The sequence below is a fragment of the Ixodes scapularis genome, unplaced genomic scaffold, assembly GCF_016920785.2.
Source record: "Ixodes scapularis isolate PalLabHiFi unplaced genomic scaffold, ASM1692078v2 PGA_scaffold8__174_contigs__length_109621045, whole genome shotgun sequence".
Classification (NCBI taxonomy): domain Eukaryota; kingdom Metazoa; phylum Arthropoda; class Arachnida; order Ixodida; family Ixodidae; genus Ixodes; species Ixodes scapularis.
The window spans coordinates 79841924-79862654 of NW_024609883.1; the positions used below are offsets into that span (position 1 = coordinate 79841924).

General features: G+C 46.8%; 1 protein-coding gene across 1 annotated transcript in view; it reads right to left on the reverse strand.

The window, feature by feature from the left end:
* LOC115314102 (B-cell lymphoma 6 protein homolog) overlaps positions 1 to 19649 on the reverse strand; it is a 48809-nt gene extending 29160 nt beyond the window's left edge. Inside the window, exons 1-3 of the mRNA XM_040205184.2 lie at positions 19485 to 19649; positions 17244 to 17397; positions 17023 to 17115 (exon numbers count right to left, since the gene is read on the reverse strand). Coding sequence (XP_040061118.1) covers positions 17023 to 17115; positions 17244 to 17397; positions 19485 to 19604 — 367 coding nt within the window. The 5' untranslated portion in view covers positions 19605 to 19649. The remainder of the gene's footprint in view (positions 1 to 17022; positions 17116 to 17243; positions 17398 to 19484) is intronic.
* Between the last annotated feature and the right edge of the window lie 1082 nt (positions 19650 to 20731).

Here is a 20731-nt window from a genome sequence, read left to right on the forward strand (position 1 = left end):
ATATTTTTAACCTTTGCCTACTTGAAGGCGTATTTCCTAAAAAAATGCAAATAGCAAGAGTCACCGTCTTGTATAAAAAAGGGAACAAAAACGATATGGGGAACTATCGGCCTATATCAATATTGCCTGTTTTTTCGAAGGGACTAGAAAAGATTATTTTATCTAGAATGTCTAATTTCTGCGATAAGCATTCTATACTGAATGACGCGCAATTCGGGTTCAGAAAACATCGGTCAACAGAACTCGCCCTTTTAGAACAGAAAGAATTCATCCTAAATTGTTTTGAAAACAAAACATTATCACTTGCAATTTTTGTCGATTTTACAAAAGCCTTCGATTATTTGAATCATGCCTTACTATTAAAAAAGCTGGAAATTTATGGTTTTCGTGGAAACGGTTTAGCGCTGTTAACATCGTATCTAGGGAGTCGAAAGCAATTTGTACAACTTGATGGTCACTCCTCCGATATAAAACCAATTTTATCAGGTGTACCGCAAGGGAGTATCCTGGGTCCGTTTTTATTTAACATATACTTGAACGATATAGTAAACATCGATAACGTCGCAAAATTTGTTATTTTTGCAGATGATACTACATTGTTGTTTTCCGAAAAAAGTCCCTCTGAACTAATTTCCCGAGCAAATGCTACCCTTGTAAAATTGGAAAGATGGACTCTGAGTAACGCGCTAAAAATAAATACAAGTAAAACTAAAGCTGTCCTATTTCGCCCAAAAAACAAAAATATACGCGTTTATGAAGATATTAATTTGTTTGATTCAAAAATAGAATTAGTCAGCGCCTTCAAAACCCTTGGAGTAGTTTTTACGGAACGCATGACTTGGGAAGAACATACAAATTACGTCGTATCAAAATTATCGAGTATCATAGGTTTAACTTATATTCATCGCCAAATTTTACCTACTAGAGTGAAACTTCTCGTACATAACACATTATTTTATTCGCATATAAATTATTGTCATCTAGTATGGGGAAACACGACCCTCCAAAATTTGCAGAAGGTTTATTTACTGCAGAAGAAAATGCTAAGAAATATCGATAACGTTCCGTATGATCACCCTTCTGCACCGCTTTTTGAAAAACATGGCATAATGAACATTCATAATATGTATGCATTTCGTTTAAGTATAACCTATAAACAGGAAGCAAAAAACAACATGAATTTTCTTACTCAGTTAGCTTGTCTATGTAAAAAAACAATCACATATCCCACACGTAGCATCGACATATGGAACATTTATGCGTGTAAAACGAGTTATGGAGAACAAATGATGCAACGCAAACTCCCAGAATTGCTTAATTTCTGTAATAATTGCGACATACAACTAGAATCTACATCAAAAAAAGATCTGAAGTTTTTCTTTTCTAACACGAGTGTGAAGTTGTGAGTATCGCAATGTTATGGTTGTGAAATGTTTAAAGAGAATCTCATAAAAAAAAAAGCTTGTTGGTATGATTTATACAAAGTGTTTCTGCGCGATGTGCTGTACTGGCTGCTTTATTTTTATTTTCTACATTGTATAATTTCTGGGGAGGAGGGAGCTCGTCAAGCTGATTCATTCAGCTTTTTTTCCCCAACCTCCCACATCGCCCGGATGAAAAATAAAGGCATTATTAAAAGGCAGATTGCCCTACAGTGCAGGGAGAAAAAGGGGAAGACGCAAGAAATCAGGAATAGGTACGCTGTGGTTCCGTATTTTCACGAGGTGTCCCACAATCTTAGAGCATGTGCAAAAAAAATATGGCGTGGATGTCGTATTCAGCACGGATTTTAGGTTAGATAGATTGACACCTTTTGAAACGGTTCAGAGGGGCTGTCAGAAGGCGCATAGGGAAAAGTCGGCGCCGTGTAGCGTAGGCGTGGTGTATGAGGTTCCTTTGGCGTGTGGTTTTAAGTATGCAGGCCAAACCTCTCGGTGTTTGAACGATCGCAAAAGGAATGTTAAAAATAATGCAGCGAATTCGGAGTTGGCTAAGCATCTGGAGGAGTGTAGAAACTGCACAACGGATTGGTCTGGAACGGATGTAGTTGTTAAGGAACGCAACGATGTTAAAAGGGTCGTAAGAGAAACAATTAGGATTAGATCGTTGGGAAATTGCATTAGTCAACCTTCCATGCAAATAGGGAACCGCTGCAAGCAATTTTTACAGTTTTAAGTGTTTTTTTTTTAGTCATCCTGAAAGGCTTCTTTGGTGTGTATTGTCTGCGGTGTGTACTGGTGTGGTGTGGTGTGTACTGTTTTCTATAATCTTGGAGGTGACCAGTTTTGAGTAGGATGTTGTTGTGGGCTGTTGTCCTGTTTATTGTGAGGACACAAAAGAGTTGCTTGAAGTCTTTGTGAGGCATATCTTCTGCTAGAACCTTTTCACTTGGAAACGTTGGGAGTGTCCGCTTCTTTTGTGATAGAGTGGAACCTGTAAAGTCACGGTGCAAAGGACAAGTCGTATGTGATTGGTTGACGACGACGAGAACGAACTATATAAGAGGAAGTTGTTGAAATAAACGTGTAGCTGGGTTTGAGACCTGTCTGTTTTTTTCTGTTACTTCTGCTCTTCAAAAAAAAACCCAGTCTCAGGGTAAACGACGAAATGGTCGAAAAAATTCGCCTGGTCCGGGTATCGAACCCGGGACCGCTCCATTACAGGTGGAGCGCTCTACCAACCGAGCAAACCAGAGGTTAGACGTCAGTAGAGCAAACGGGTTTTATCAGTAGCCACCAGACTAACACCAACAAGGGTGAAGCTTGCAAGTTAAGGTTGTAAATATAATGCAATCATTCTTGTCCAGCTCGCTTGCACCTTTGCATTTAATTGCATTATATTTAGTTGGGAAACTGCCATACAGTCCGTTTTACTGAAAGAGGACGAGAGAAAAACGGGGAAAGGGCTACCGGAGCTTTCCCCCTTGCTGGTGCGTCAGAAAGAGAGGAAGTCCCGGATGAGAGGCTTCGCCGGTGTTGGGGACATGCGTTGCCCGAACTTCGTTCGCGCTTTCTTCTCTGTATTTAACTCCCAAACTTAATTCCAGCCACGGGTTCCGATGGCGACAGTCATCGGGACACCATTGCACGAATAACGACAGAAAGCGCGGCTGCCATGTCTTTAAACTCCATCGCTTTCGATGGAGTTTCAAGAGTTTAAAACCTTGCGAGCGTACCCCGATCTTCGGCGGCGCTGGGTTGCGTACGTAAACCGAAAAAAAACTTTTCTCCAACGCCATCCTCTCGACTGTGCTCTGAACCTTTTGTGAATGTAGCGCGCACCGAACGCTGTACCGCCGATGAACATGGGGCACGCTCGCAAGGTGCGTGCAAGTTTTGTCGTGATAATTGCTATTTCTGCTTGTAACTTTGTGTAATTGAATTCATGTTAATACTGGTACTTTGAAGTGGTGACACTGACTCGATTTTATCATCTACAACACTCAGTTGAAGGCTCATTTCCGCCGCCGGGTGTCGCTGGAAATTGTCGAAAAGTTAGTTCTATCAGTTTTCCGGAATCCCAATCTATATACTGCGCGACATCAGAGCCGTGAACTAGGGTGCCTACATGTTTCCGCCGCGTAGGCACCCTACCATGAACCTATGTTGACCGTCACGACGCGACTAGGTTCTTCTTATTTTCAAAATTAGTACATAATGTAGCTGGAAAGAAACCTTCAATTTCTGTTGCTGAAAGTTGAAACATGCTCATGCATCGATTTCGAATCGTTGAATCATTGATCTACTCGGTTCGGCAGTAGGCCCATCTCGACTTTGCTGTTTTCAGTTCTCGACAAAAGACACACTCGTCGACAGGATCCTCAAATAAAACGTTTAGAAACATCTTCGAGTTGGAGTGAGCCGCTATCGATCGTTCCCTGCAATATTCTTATTTCGCGCGTCCTCGTTCACCTTGTTCACATTATATTTCATCGTTGTGGACGACGCCAAAAACATTTCCACCAGACCCGGCGGCGGAAATGAGAAAATCGATTCAGCTTCACCACTTCAAAATATCAATAGTAAGATGAATTCAGTAACAAAATGTTAGCTGAAACAGCAATTATCACGAAACAGCAATCATTGGCGGTACAACGTTCGGTGCGCGCTCCTGCGCTCCATTGACCCCGTAAGTAACTACGTCACAACATGGCCTCTGCGTCCAAACAGACTGTTGCTAGGGGCGTTGCTATGGGCTAATGCATGGAGACTCCACATGAGGCTAGATTTTTGCTTACAAGTAAATAATTTTTTGTAAGCAACCCTTGATATCTAATTACGGAGATGTTCTTGTCGTCTCAGTGTCGTATTGCAGCGATGAAAGCCATTTCTGAAGTATTACACTCCGCTTTGCTTTGGTAGCAGACGACACGATAGATTTGCTGGCCTCTGTTGCAGCGGGCGTCTTCATTGAATTGCGTCGGTAAACGAGCGACAAAAATAAGTGCACCGCCATGGCCGTAGAGACCTCCGCAATGTGCGTTTTTTTCTGTGAAGAACAAAGCTTAGTTCAGAGGGGTAAAAATGCCGTAAAATCAAACCACGTCATGTAGATCAGTTACGATGACGACCTGAAGTGCATTGCCGGCGTAGTGCAGGCCAGCATGAGAAACAAAGCCTACGCCGTCGAGGTAAGTTGTTAATTATTATTGAGGTTGTCAGGTTATTAAAGAATTGCATGTCTATCGCGATTTCGCAGTATTTTGCTTTTTTCCCCCTTGGTATACATGAAATTCCGTGGACGTGCTCTTTTGCTGAAGATCTCCATCGAACCCGCGATACGAGTACAACCTGTAATAAACTCACCTTATGTCTTTTATCCAGTTCTTTCGCGCTTTGGGGTCATGCGGAAATCTGAAGAAACTGCAAGAATCTTTCTTCACGCGATGGTTACAACCAAGTACGAAACACCCTCCAATAGCGCGGGTCCGCAAAAAAAAATTCGGGATCTCAACCGATCGCCTGAAGTGCTTTTCTCAGGGGTGCAATGCGATCTTTTAGCAGACGATCATCTCGATCGACGCTCGAACTTCTGATAAACCATATTTTGCATCGCACCCCACCATAAATTCTTATAAGTGTCTGAAACTCATTATAATTGAAACAGATGCAATATCAGAATATCGTCCTTATTCACACGATTCAGACGCCGGCGCCGGCTTGGCCGGCGGGCGTGTGGCAGACGGCATACTTCTTGCATTCGTCGTCTGCTGCAGGCATCTTTAGGACCGGAAGTTGCAGTCGTAAATATTTCAGAAACAAGCGATTACCGGCAGACTTCTGTCGAAACATATATGACATTCATGCTGTCTATATCTGTGAGTTTTAGAAGTTTAAATCCTACTCCTGATTTTTGAACGGCCGGGTTTTCGTAGCGAAACCTATACACGTTTGCAAGTCCGGCTTCAGGGAGCTGCCAGCTTGCCTGTCTGGGGTGCGCTTGGACCAGTCATAATCCGATTACGAAGCCTTGCTAAGGCGTCGTAATCGGATTATGGCCGCTCCCGAGAGCGCACCCCACTGAGGAAGATGGCGGCGCCCTGAGACCGGACTTAATTTGGACCACATGCATTTGTCCATAACAACGACCCTAGCAACGGTTTGTTTGGACCCATGACGTCACCGTTACGGAGTCAATTCACAAAATGTTCCGAGCACAGTCGAGAGGATGGTATTGAGGAAAAGTATTTTCGGTTTGCGGACCATGGCCTCCGAAATCCCGAAGCGCGCCTTCGCGCGCGCGTTTCGGGATCTTGGAGGCTATGTTGCTGACGCAGCCCACTGCCGCCGTAAGATTCCGCGCAAGCTACATAGGTTCTCGAACAGTATTCGACACTTTTTGTCGTTATTCTTGCAACTGTCAGCATCCAAGCCCGCGGCTTTAATTGAGTTTGGAGTTTAAGAAAGCGCGAACGAAGTTCGGGCAACGCATACATCTAGCACGAGCGAAGCCTCTCATCCGGGAATTTCACTCTTTCTAACGCACCAGCAAGGGGGAAAGTGCCGGTAGCCCTTTCCCCTCTCCTCTTTCGCTCTGGCACCGACCCGCACTCGAGAACCGGACTAATGACGAATGGCGATCACAACACTGCCATTTCTTCCGCAGCGTCCACTTGGGGAACTCCGTGGCTGCTTGCATGGCGTCCACCAAAATTCTATTTTGGCTTTAATCGGCTCCCTTCTCCCAAACGGACGCGACGCGAATTAGGACCGAAGTTAGTACGCGCTACCTAAAATCACTGGTGAGACATGAGTGTAAAAAAACAATGTTAATTGTGCCGCAATACCTCGTAAACTAAAGATTTTAGAAAACATCATGCGCTTTGTCGTTCTGTACTAATCTCCAATAAAAGTTCACACAAAAAGAGCTTTTTCCGTTTGTCTTTAAGCAGAAAAACATGGAAAAACATGCTTTCTAAGCGCTCATAATGACCACAGTAACAACAATTGAGCTGCTGCCATCTTGGCGCAATCGAGCATTGTAGTTTCGCTAATCTGACTCCATCGCGCAAGGGCTAGAAGACAAGGCCTGCGCGTTTCCTCCTCTAAACGTCATCACTCTTAGATCCCCTCAGCGCCCCCTAGGTAGCCTGGATGAGCACCATTGTCTGCTACATCCTCTGCGACATCGTCTGCTGGCACTGGACGCCATTTTTGAGAGCGCTGTTGATACTCCGTTCACAGCAGAGAATGCAGCCAACACCACAGGCGCGAGAGCTCGAGGTTTGAAGCGTCATTCCGCAGAAAGAGCGCGCGCGCTAGATATGCACGTCCCAAAGCCAGGAGCGCGAGCTAGCTCGCGCTCCTGGCCGAGGGAGTGTTCGCATGCACGTTGCAAATGAACTGGAAGCTCGCTGTCAGGCTCGCGCTCAGCAGTCGCGCACACAGCTGTGGCCGGCAGTGAACGCGACGTAGTTGTGACACGGCCCCTACTCTCGTCAAGCTTCAGACTGTTTGCCGTTTGGGGCGGGTCGGGGGTCTACTAACGAAACGTCATGCGCAGGCCTTCTTCAAGGTGGTATTGCGCTGTCTCGCAGTGCCTTTTCACAGTTCATGTTTCGACTCGTCGCTAAAGGGCGGCGCTGTTATCGTATTTAGCTCGGTGTCAGTGGACGCGAGCGGTCCGGGTTTTAAGGGTGAGTTTCCCAACTGAGTGTTTAAAGGCACACTGACACCCCCCAAAATTATTTTAGGGGCGAAGCTCCTTAGGGTTTAGCCTTGTCCGTCCGGCGTCCGTGCTGACATCGATTACCATCCCATCTGTCTTCCTAAAGGGCAACTCCGCTCAATTCCAGAAAAATTGGGATTACTTGTGATTCCACTTCCCAAAGCACTAATGAACAACTTGACGTCTTTAGATTTGCAAAATGTGAAATATTTTTTGTGTAATCGTATTTTCAACATTAACAGCAACCGAAACCGAAACTTTGAATGCGACAGGCAACATTGGTCTCGTGTCGCCAGAGGCATGACCACGTCATGACGAACCACGTGGTTCGAGCCGTCACGTGAATCTCTCCACGATCGCGGACGGGCGGGCGGGCGGGCGAACGGGGAGTAAGCGCCAGTGTCGTCTGCTCCGCACTTTTCGCCAACCTAGCTCTCTACAGCATCCAACGACGTCTTCACCACCGGGGCCGAAGCTTGCGCTTCTTTACAGAAAAGGCAAGTTTTCTCAAGCGTATGTTTCGTAAACATTTCAGAAGCTGAGATAGAGTAAACAATACATGTATATGTACTATGTACGAGCGTGCCACGGCCAATGCCCGCTGGAACAAAAGAACTGCAGTAAAATCAACAGTGTGGTGCATTCGTTTGTCCTCACGAAGTTGATGCATTAGAGCTTAGTTACAACCATCACACATCCCACGAAGCTTTGTTGTGCGAGGTGACGTGCCACACAATCGCCTTTCCGTGTCTTCGGTCACCAGCTCGCCCGTGCCCTAACTCTTCTTTCAGTTTTCGTTTATGTGGTTTGGCATCACCAGACATTTCGTCAAGAAGGGTTTTCAGCGCTAATGAAAGCTGTGTACTCGCGCTCTAATTTTTCCGATATGCCACAAAATGCTGTCCCGGAACATAGGTCAGCATGCGTATCCCCAGTTGTCGGGTTAGAATCTGGACCGAGATGCTCGTAATTTTACGCTTGCTTATTACCGAGAAGGCGCCGTGTAACCGAGATATCGGTTGCACGTCAAAAGATTGCGAAGTGGTCCAAATTAATAATCAGACCTCCGTTGGGACGTGCTGGGTACTCCTCGTTGGGTTGGCACATAAACCCCCAAATTTGCGTATCTTTTCCCGAAAATGGCGAAGTTTTCTCGCCGCTTGTTTCTACAGGCGCTAGACATTTACTCGTACACACGGAAACGCCCGGCGCGTAGTGCGGCCAAGGCGGTGTGCGTTAGACCGGTTTGACCGCGCATATTTCCAAATTTAGTAGCCTGATGTGCACCTTTATAGAGCTGTACGACAGACTACACGTTTCTTGTCAATAGCAAAAGTGCCCGCGAAAATGATCAATGCTACGATAATTACGCTTCAGTGCACATTTGTTTGGTTTCACAGCGTAGCTAATATTTGCACGCACGTCTTTTTTTTTGTTTTTTTTGTTCTTTGTTAGAGGGTGACAGCAAATTAGTGACATGAGCATACGCAATCACATGTAGCCACCTATGCAAATGTCAAGGACCAAAAAAGAGTGTGCAATTATTGCTCCATTTTTTATGGATACCGTAGCTTGGTAATAGAACAATCACATACACACAATTCCCACAAAACCAGCACAACAAAGTAATACACATGTGTAATTTACACAACTCAATTAAAATAACTCCTACTAAGCATTCTCATTAAAAAAACGAGCGTGTTGGTAAATACTTAAGCAACCGGAAAGAATAAACACAAATTCGGGACGCAAACAGACGATACAACTCTTTCAACTCACAACGACATTTATTTCGTCTCCGTTCAAACGACGGCCATCGAGCAGGTTCTGGGAAGGGAGCAGAGAAGGAAAAAGGGGGGGGGGGGGGGGGGGTTGACAAAGGAGGAGGGGAAAAAACGGGTTATTCGCGGCCTTCCCTCAAGGTCTCTGGTCCCCTCCGCCCAGTTCGGGACGGAGGAATTTCATCTCCCGCTCGGAAAGGGCCAGAGAGGCCGAGGCGACGTTAGTGACCGAGCTCTTGATGGCGTACGATTCGGCGACTTCCCTGCCAAACCTCTGCCGGTGTCCTCCCAATACGCGCGTACCTTCGTATCTGGGCGAACAACCGTCGCACGTCATGCGGTGTACAACTATTGGGTGCATGGAGTCGTCGGGGGGTTCGTTCACCTCCCGCGAGTGTTCCCTCAGGCGGTCATTTAGGCACCTCCCGGTCTGCCCTATATACTCCCCGCCACACGAAAAAGGGATGGTATAAACCACCTCCTTCCTGCACTTAACAAACTGCTGCCCGTGCTTCTTGTTGCATTGAGTCACGGAGGGCGGGGCATTCACCATTCTGCACATTTGTTGAAGCTTTTGCTTGCAGCTAAACACTACCCCTACCTCGAAGCGAGAGGCGAGTCCCTTGAGGCGATGTGCGGTGTTGTGCGAGTAGGGAATAACTGCAAAACGTTTTTTGCGAGGAACAGGAGCGGCTGGCGGTGCCCGGGATGCGGTGATCAGCGTCTTTAGAGTATTTGCCACTAAGTCTTCAGGGTACCCTGCTCTCTTTAGCCTATCTGTCTGTAGACGCACGCTGTGCGCGGAGAGATGGGTGCACGATCTGGTTCCGGAGGATTTTAGGAGTGATTTCACGAGGCCCCGTTTAACTGCTTTGGAGTGGGCACTCGTGAAGGGCAGGACCGGCTTTTGTGTGCGCTGGCAATGTTTTCTTTGGACATAGAGGACATGTTCTACAGTCTAGACAACAAGCTTCTACTCGAGTCCGTTAGCAACGCCATTCACGAACATGGAGCCTGCAAATTTCAGAATTCGTCGGGAATACCTGTTAGCGGTTTCATTTCTCTCCTTGAGTTGTACCTTCGCTCGACACTGGTGGAGTACGAGGGAAGCGTTTACACCCAGAGGACAGGCGTATGTATAGGCTCCTGTCTGGCCCCTGTGCTGAGCGAGATTTTCCTGATGTATGTGGACCGGGACATTAGAAGCCGAATGGAGGAGACCGTGCCGGAGTGCCATGTGTTCCGGTATGTAGATGATTATCTGATCGTGCACCCGAAGCAGACCTCTCCCGAGTCTGTCATTGAGGCCTTCACTCCGAGCCCCGCCGGACTCTTCTTTAAGAGGGAAGACCCGTCTGAAGACGGTCTTCAATACTTGGACCTGCACCTGAAGATGCGCTCTGATGGGATATGCTGGGAGTTTAGACAGCGCACACAAAAGCCGGTCCTGCCCTTCACGAGTGCCCACTCCAAAGCAGTTAAACGGGGCCTCGTGAAATCACTCCTAAAATCCTCTGGAACCAGATCGTGCACCCATCTCTCCGCGCACAGCGTGCGTCTACAGACAGATAGGCTAAAGAGAGCAGGGTACCCTGAAGACTTAGTGGCAAATACTCTAAAGACGCTGATCACCGCATCCCGGGCACCGCCAGCCGCTCCTGTTCCTCGCAAAAAACGTTTTGCAGTTATTCCCTACTCGCACAACACCGCACATCGCCTCAAGGGACTCGCCTCTCGCTTCGAGGTAGGGGTAGTGTTTAGCTGCAAGCAAAAGCTTCAACAAATGTGCAGAATGGTGAATGCCCCGCCCTCCGTGACTCAATGCAACAAGAAGCACGGGCAGCAGTTTGTTAAGTGCAGGAAGGAGGTGGTTTATACCATCCCTTTTTCGTGTGGCGGGGAGTATATAGGGCAGACCGGGAGGTGCCTAAATGACCGCCTGAGGGAACACTCGCGGGAGGTGAACGAACCCCCCGACGACTCCATGCACCCAATAGTTGTACACCGCATGACGTGCGACGGTTGTTCGCCCAGATACGAAGGTACGCGCGTATTGGGAGGACACCGGCAGAGGTTTGGCAGGGAAGTCGCCGAATCGTACGCCATCAAGAGCTCGGTCACTAACGTCGCCTCGGCCTCTCTGGCCCTTTCCGAGCGGGAGATGAAATTCCTCCGTCCCGAACTGGGCGGAGGGGACCAGAGACCTTGAGGGAAGGCCGCGAATAACCCGTTTTTTCCCCTCCTCCTTTGTCAACCCCCCCCCCCCCCCCCTTTTTCCTTCTCTGCTCCCTTCCCAGAACCTGCTCGATGGCCGTCGTTTGAACGGAGACGAAATAAATGTCGTTGTGAGTTGAAAGAGTTGTATCGTCTGTTTGCGTCCCGAATTTGTGTTTATTCTTTCCGGTTGCTTAAGCATTCTTGTTTACAACACTTTGCAAGAGCTAATGCAACAGTCAGGGAAAAATAAATGTAACTGATCATACATAATGAAATGTTTAATAGATCCAAATGCTTTATTTTCGGTATCTATGTCCGACGACGACAGCCTGCCGCTTGGAGCAGACTTGGGAGGCCCGCAGCAAGGAGCTATATTTGTGCCTGATCCGTACAACTTTGATCCCCCATTGCCAGCGAGGGAACGACGTGATAGCCAGCAACAGGAAAGCCAGATAAGAACTATTTGTGCAACTTGCATTTTCTGGGGTGACCAGAAGTATAGAAAGTACAAACATAGCACCAAGGCAGTCCAGGCTGGCAGGAAGAACGTGAAGACCTAACTTCTCAGGTAGACCTCAGAACGGCGTGCTGATACTTCATTAGGAGACCTACCTACTTCAGGGCTAGGTCTCCTGAAGAAGGTAGAGTGAAACGCTGGCATGCCGCTCTCACATCTGCCTGAAGCTCCCTTTCCACATAAGTATAGAAGATCATTTTCAACTGAAATGTATCCTCTTTCAGGTGCACATGTGGAAATTGCTCCCAGGAGGTCGGGCAATGCTGCAGGGACATGCCAAAAATCACACAAAAAAAACTTGGGAAGGTGTGTCACAGAAAACAAACTTTTTCTGCTCGTATGTCTGGATGTGCAACTGCTGAACATAGCGTACGACCAGCAGAAATTTTTTCGCCCAACATATTTGGAGCCAGCAGCTCGGGATCGGAACAAGTAAGACCAGAACTTTTATAGCATATCAAATATAAATGCACCACACTGTAAGACAGCCTGTAAATCCCGCTTAGTGTGTCGGCGACTCCAACAAAATCTATCGACGCTGCGTAGCGGCACCGCCGAGAAGCTCAAGAGAGGAGGTCATTTTGATTCTGTCTTCTGCTATCGCAGCTTGGTTCTCGTAGCCAGCATAGATACAAACACTGTTTCCAGTGATTATATTTATGTTTCTGCCGTGTCATTCCTACGCATTGACTAGAAGGTTTCTACTGTCGAAAAATCATTTTGCTTTCTTATGTAACACAGATGTTACGCTGCAGTGCAAGAAATTTATGGTGGTCCGCGTGCTAAACGATGAAAACGACCTCCTTTTGACCACCATTTTGCCTGACCAGCATACCCCCTAGACTTAGCTGGAGTCGCGAATATTGCAAACATTAGTTGTGCTCATGGTACCTTGGATCGAAGAAGGCACATAGCCAGGTGTTTGTTTTGGGGGAGGAAGGAATATTGAATTACCTAAATTGTTGTGTCTACGTGTAGGTTGAGCCGAAGAAGACAATGAATAAGAATGAACGAACCGAGCTCGGAATGGGAACAGCTTGCCTTCTGTTAAACTTGCATAGACAGTCCCTATACATAACAATTGTCACAATCGACAGTTTCAACTCGATTATAAAGGTTCATCCACCCGTCTTTCCTACCATACCCAGGCGAGTCTGCGATTTCATGGAGGAATTGTACGCCAGTACACGATCCCTTCCAATGGGTCGACAATAGATAATGGCAGAACTGCCATTCTATTTAGCTCACTTCAAGTTGAGGGTCAGCGGACCTGCCGCAAACTGCCGGAAGATTCTGCCTTGTCCACTGCTACCACTCATCTAAGTGCAAGTACTGCAGGAGCTACCTACGAATCGCGCAGACCTGCATCGCCCATTTCCAGAGCCTATGATGCAGTGGCAAGAGAGTTGCAAAAATTCTTCACAGTAAAACATTGGAAAGATTTATTTTTCGTTGCACACATGGATGACCGGTCAAAACAGTACAAGAGTGTGTCACGTTCTCCGGGGCCTTGCGACAAACTGCAGGTTTGGGACAATAACGTATGAAATAATCTGCAATAAACTTGCCAATAAGACAATTCATGCCGAAGTCCGAAACCGCCCACTACTAGAGCTTGAGATACCACTCGAATCAGCTCTTGCCATCACCTCAAAAGTTCAGCAGGCAATGAAGGAGGCCAAAGTGTTTACCAAAGATGCGGGACTCAGTTTTCAACTGGCAAAGATTCAAGCCCAAAAGAAACCAATAGTTAGGGGCAAAACACCCAATCAAAGGTCGTCCAGCATGTACTGCAGATCTGGTTCAATGCACCACATGGCAGACTACCCTAAATGTCCTGCAAGGAATCAAGCATGCAGAAAATGCAAGATTGGACATTTTGCCTTTGTTTGCAAGCAAACAGTTTTGACAGGATCACAAGTACCAAGCATAGAACAAACTGAAGTATACCAACTCAGATACCAGCAAACTGTACCACGTGCAGGATACTTGCGTTCCTTCTTATCAAACTCCTAGTAGACACAAGACCCTCGGTTTCAATCCTTCTGGAAAGCGTCTACAGAAGATGCTTCCATTCTTGTAAGTTGCAACCTACAAGTACTGTATTCATTGGCTACTCCATAAAAAAACATTGCTATCCCAAACATTTTGAAAAAAGTCAGCTCACCAGTACAGTTGGCGCAAAGAAATGGCGATTGCACATTCCACGTTGTCCGAACAAGACATCCGTAATGGGACTATAAATGCTTTACGAGGGTTGGAAATTCAACTGGACTTTTCATCTCCTGCGGAGGACAGGTGACTATCGTTTCGGGAAACAACCTTCCAGAGGCCGTCAAAGGTTTCCTCCAGCTGTTCTCAGGTACGGGCCACACCATTGGATATGCTCACAAGGTGAAGACGAAGCGTCCATCAGTCTGGTGCAACAGAATCTATGAAGGATAACTTTTGCACTGCGTGACAAAGTTCCTGTAGAGCCGGCAAAGTTGGAGCACTCCTGGGTGATCGAGCGCATTAATGCATCACAGACCACTTCCGCAAATCAAACACTTCTGTTGTTCTCAATTCACGTCCTCTTCTGTGTCCAAACGAGCTCCTTCACCAGCTTTCTGGCACCCACGTCTTCAACCAGCGGGACCTCTCGTCAGCGTACCACTAGCTGAACCTGATAGAGGAGAGCGGGGACCTCCTTGCGTTTGTGACTCATGAAAGTCTCTTCTGTTCACAGTATGTTTTGGGCTGGCTTCCACTGCTCCGGTTTTTCAAAAGATGAAGAACTGTATTCTTTGGGACACAACAGGCACCATTGTCAATCTGGATGATGTGCTCAACTTCGCGTGCACAACTGAAGAGCATGATGCCCGCCTAAGACAAGGCTTACCTCGCCTACAAGATGCAGGTTGGAAACCGAACAAAAACAAATGAATTTTTCAGTGCAGCAACTTCAATTTCTTGGACATAAGTTGACACCTCAGGGAATTCAATCTTTTCCACGCCTGGAAAAGATTGAATGCCAGAGCAAACATTATGGTGTCAAAACTAAACCGAACCAAAAACGGGATCAAAGCAATTATTGTTGACCAAACCAGAACTCGATCAGATGTGCATGGCGATTCCTCGTTTATTGAAAAACTGTTTAACACGCACAGTAACAGTGTGCATGACATGACTCGTGATGCAGTGCAGCTTTCACAATTGATGAGCAAAAATATATATCCGTCACTCTCACCCTTCCAAGTTTATTTTGACACAATAAAAACATCAGGTCCCCACCTTTCTGCCATGCTACTGCAAATAGCCCAGGCTCAACGAAAGATGAGGGAAATGCATGAATGGCCACAGTCGAAGGTAGTGTACCAAGCATGAACTGGTTGGAACCAGTTCATGCTTGGTAGCGGCAGTAACCAAACTAATATTTAGCAGGCATGCTGGAACCGAGACCGAACCAGAACAAAACACAAAATCGGCGGTTCAACACCATGGTTAAGATATAACGGTGGTTCTGTGTTTTTAAATAAAGCCGATAAAATCCAAAAACCATTTGCCCGTAAAACTTTTGTCAATTCGAATTTATCCGAAAAAATTTAGATTCTGAAGGTCACACCGACCGGGGAAAAGAAAAAAGCGCGCAATAAAGATCAGGTTGGATCAGTGCGAAGGGTCGTCGGTCGTGAGAAAGACGGGTGTCTGTTTTTTGCAGAGAACGAGGCAATGTATTTCTAGGTCACGGCAGAAATAAGGCTGTACGTCTAACGGTGCTAGCTGGTGTTCCAGTCTCAAGTTCAGACCATAGTCACCATGGACAGCATAGTTCCATCAGTGGGTACGGGTAAAGTGACTTGAAGGGGGTGCATGAAGCCGAAGTTCCTATACACAAACTCAACTCTGTGACGTCACGGCGCAGTGGTGGCGCGTCGGTCGCACTTCCGGTCTGGGACTGTGGGCAGAAGACCCCATTCCAGACGTGTATTCCTATGTTGTTTTGAAAGGAACCAGTCAAAAACCTGCCTTCTCGCCAAAACGCCGCGACTGGGGCCGTACCAAAAGCGTAGAGAAAGGTTTGAAGGTCAGTTTTCACGTGCTCGGTTCATCCGAGAATCTGGATATGTGCCTTGAAAAGGGAAAAGCAGACGCTGTCGGATGCTTAGGCGGGAAGCACTTTGGGTTGAATTCACGGATACATGTGGTCATCCGATTTATTTGTTTTGTTCCAACATGAACGCCAGAAAACCGTCAAGTTGTGCGGACCACCTGCGGACTAAGTTCAGTGCGTCTTCAAGTTCAAACGGCCGCCTGATCGTTCGAACTGTCGTCTGCTCTTTCAAACGTTTCTGCTTGTCGTCTGCTCTCTTAGACGACGCTGGCCCGTAGATTAAATGTTGGCCCGGTACTTGCGATGAGAAGTAAGTGCAGGCCTCAAAAGACTTAACTTTGAAGGTTGGTAAGCAGGCTCGATGTAAACAGTAGATACAAGGAGATGTTGGTCATTGTTACCAGTGACCATCACCGACTTGTTATGCCTAATTCACTTGGTCCGATTCTGCTTGCGATTTTCAGTATCGACGTCGACCATCTCAGCTACGGTTCACGCTTTTGCAGCCCGAGCGGCGTCGTGACTATAAATTGCGAGCGAAATCTCATCATGCAAATCAGGTTTTAGCGTAAATACTGCGGCGTCCACGCGGACTGAATCGCCACATGCCACATTATTCACGCGAAGTTTTGCGGTGTAACGAGCTTCGGTAATTCCATTGAAGCCGCTCAAGATAGTCAGACATCGCCAGGAAGACGTAGAATCAACAATTTGAACGCTAAAAAGGGCAGGGGGACTCACACCAACGCCGACAACATCGCATTTCAATGGTTTGTTTATGGGCGACGGCAAGCTTCATGCCCACACCCCCATCGCGCACGCGCGGCGACGGTGGCGTCCGCTAGGGGCGTTCCGGTTTGTCTGTAAACATGAGTTGGTGTATACTACTATGTTGTTCAACCTGCGCCTTCATGGCACATTTCTGTGGCACCTGCAACAGCGAGGCGACATTTACTTTCATGCGTATACAAACATGTGCACTTGTATTTATTACAGCAAGCTTGTAGTAAATACAAGCACACTTGCTTGTTTTGAAATGCATAGATGAGCTCATTGTAAATATTTTACACTATTAAAAATTGTTTTCACAGAAGAATGAAGTCCAAGTAACACTTTCCAAATTTGACGAAAAATAAACTGGGGGAAACATGGACATAATGCATCTATGTTATGTATACTATTAAAACTCTCGTCACAATTGTATTACGTAGATGGCACTATATTCTTAAGCCACCACAGCTACTCACCGGAGGATGTTGGCAGTGCCGGATTTTCAGTCGAGGTCTGACAAAGTTCCTCGAAAGCTTGCACAGCTTTGTCCACAGACAGTGTCCGTGTACCTGGCACACCAAAAACATTACATTTCAGATATAGACTCGAATAATATTGCACAAAGAGAGAGAGAGAGAGAGAGACAGATAAAGGTATTCTGTCATTACACGATAAGGTGAACCAAGTCACTACATACCTCTCGTTACCACACACATACAGATGCGGCAGATGGACGACTCCAAGTGCGGTCCAAAATGGCCATCAATTGCAGTAGTTGCTGGCACGGTGTCGCACGAAGCGGCGGTGCTGCTGTTGCACCCTGGCCCTGAAGCGGAAGCCTGGTTCCCGCTCTGTAAAAGCAGTGCGATAGTTACTACAACCGGTATACACGAACTCAACTCTGCGACGTCACGGCGCGCTGGTGGCACGTCGGGCGGACTTCCGGTCTTGGGCGGTGGGCAGAAGTCCCCATGCCAGACGTGTATTCCTGCATTATTTTGAAAGGAACTAGACACAAACATGCCTTCTCGTCAAAACGCCGCTACTGGGACCATACCAAGAGTCTTGAGAAAGGTTTGAAGGTCAGTTTTCACGTGCTCGATTCGCCCGAGAATCTGGATATGTGCTGTGAAAAGGGAAAAGCAGACGCCGTCGGACAACGATTGCTTGGGCGGTAGGCACTTTGGGTTGAATTCATGGATACTTGTGGTCATCACATTTATTTGCTTTGTTCCAACATGAACGCCAGAAAACTGTCAAGTTGTGCGGACCACGTTCAGTGCTTTTTCAAGTTCAAACGGCCGCCTGATCGTTCGAACTGTTGCCTGCTCTTTTAAACTTTTTAAGCGTCGGTGTGAGTTCCCCTGCCCTCTTTCGCGTTCGAATTGTTGATCCTATGTCTTCCTGGCAATCTCCAACTACCGTATTTTCCGGGCTATAGTCTGCGGACTATATATGTTTAAAAGTTGAAATTTCTAGCTGTGCGGACTATCTACGCGTGCGGACTATACAGGAATTATCTTTTTCAAGATTGTTTATTATGACGAGACGTGACGAATTTTGTGCACGAAAGTGTATGTTAATGATGATTTATGCACATTATAGGTTTTATTGTGAGCTAAAAAGCAGACATTTGTAAACGTGTGCCATCTATGAGAAGATTTTCGTGTCGACTAAGCACCAGGTGCGGACTATGCACCGGGTGCGGGCTATCTAAGCAAAATCTTTTATTTTTGACCCCAAATTTCCTCCTGCGGACTATACACCGGGTGCGGACTATAGTCCGGAAAATACGGTACTTGAGCGGAATCAGCGAAATTAGCAAGGCTCGTTACACCGCAAAACTTCGCGTAGTGGTGGTCCGCACAACTTGACGGTTCTTCGGTGTTATGTTGGAACAAAACAAAGCTGATGACTACAAGTATCCGTGATTTCAACCCAAAGCGTTTCCCGTTCAAGCAATCATAGTACGACGGCGTCTGGTTTTCCCTTTTCACGACACATATACGCGTTCTCGGACGAACCGAGCACGTGAAAACTGACCTTTTTGGTACATCCTCAGCTGCGGCATTTTGACTAGAAGGCAGATTTTTGCCCGGTTCCTTTCAATGCAGTAATACACGTCTCGCATGGGGTCTTCCGCCCACAGCCCATGCCGGAAGTGCACCCGACGCGCCACCACCGCACCGTGACATAACAGAGTTGAGTTTGCGTACATATGGGCTGGTTTCACATGACATACCTTCTGCTCAAACCCGCGGTAGAATTCTTAGTTTGTGGGCCTTAGCCCTTTGCTTTCCTGCGGGCGGAGGCAATGTTTTCCAGCTTGCGCAATTTTTTTTTTGCGTTGTGATTGGCTGCGCCATTCAAAGAAGTCGGCAATGCAAAGGAGCATCGGCTGGTACTCAATTTTCATACATATTGATATTTATTTGAAGCTTAGAGGATCTGTTACTTGAGGAATTGGCTCACTAGTGGCCAAAATGGCCCCAGTGGGTGCTGCAAGGCCACTTTGATGGACAGAAAAGCGTAGTGAACTAAGGTATATGAGGCCTAAGAGCGTCTTTGATGGTGCTTCTTGAGCTCTGCCGTCGGTAGAGATGCTCATTAGGTTTTGTGGGATTTACCAACACCACAAAACTTCGCTCATAAACAAGCGCCTCCACGTAACGAATAAGGAAAATGTTGAATGCAGCCCGCCCCGCCCCCCTTCCCCCCCTGCACTCCGAAGTGCAATCAAAGGAAGTGAAATTTTGTTTTTTGACACCACCCTATATCAAACAATGCGAGACGCTGTTGATGATTCACCTTTTGGTTGCGGGCCAAGGACCCGCACGTTCAGTATTAGTAAACATGTTTCGTTACTGATAACAATATTATCTCCACGCTCATGCATAAGATATGGCTAATTTGCACCAATGAAAACAAAAATACGTACTTGGCTAAGGCATGCTGTTTTGGCTTGGTTCTGACCAACAGGTTCTTCTCGAGCCACTGGTGCATCCAGCGATGACTCATATGTTGGTGCTTCTGAGTCGTCATCCAATGTAGTGACCATTGGCAAGCTACTGTCCTTCGACAGTGTGCTGCTGCTACAGTGGTCACCGCTCTGTGAAACCAATCAGTCAATATTTATTGCCTCTGATTTGTTCATAACACACCCTATAGCCTAGCTTAAGTGTAAGGGCCGCGCGAAAGTTATAAAATAATGAATATGAATAAACTTTATTGTAGGGATGGGTTCCAGCATCCCCAGGTGAAGCCCAAAGTCCGGGGCCTCAAAAATGGCGGCCACCAATTTGGCACGGTCCACCTGCTATTGCTGGCCGGTGGCCGCGTCATCGGTCTGCCGCCCCTCCCAGGAGGTGGGGGAGGGGTTGGGAAGAGGCGAGACAGAATGTTCTGGCATTACCAGACCACGTGGAGAAGTGTGTGAAAAAAGTTGATGTCATAGAACGCCCTGTCTGCGAGTAAGAGAAGGCTGAGGAGGAGGATGATGTTGTTCGGTTGGTCATATGGTGGCAAAGTCTTTCCCAGATTCCCGGTGTGAGAGTTCTCGGGCGAGTACACAAGCACACTCATTACCAGGGACGGCTGCATGCCCAAGCACCCAGCCCAGGCACCCAGACTAACCGGAAAGTGTGGGAGGTGGAGGATAAGAAGGAGTTGAGTAGGGACGCAGTGGATAGATGCAGGGTGTTGAAAAGGAAGTGCCGACAGGCCGTCTGGGAGTCAGCCAGAATGTTGGTGGGGTGGAAAAGGAGAGAGTAGAGGTGGAAAGAATTGCCCTGTGCTAAAAATAACGATGTGCAACAAGTGTCAACATAAATACCAATTGGATGCCTATATTAGAAGGGGAATATCTTGGTCGCCAAACAAACGAAAAGTTTTCTAGTCTAACTTGCAATGATGATCGGATATACTGTTCAGATTACTGGTTTTGAAAACAACTTATTTGCTCTTAAATGTACTGCTTTCTGGTAACAGCATAGATATATTGAAATGTATTAATATTATAGTACATAACGGCGGTGTTCAGAGTTACGATTCCGAATTTCAGGTTCGGTCCAGTGTTGGGTAAAGTTCGTACAGCCGTTCGAGCGTTTGCAAGAGCACGCCAGCCCGCGCGCGGACACGCGCACTCACTTCCACTGATATATAGCACAAAACGTTCGCGTGCGTTCA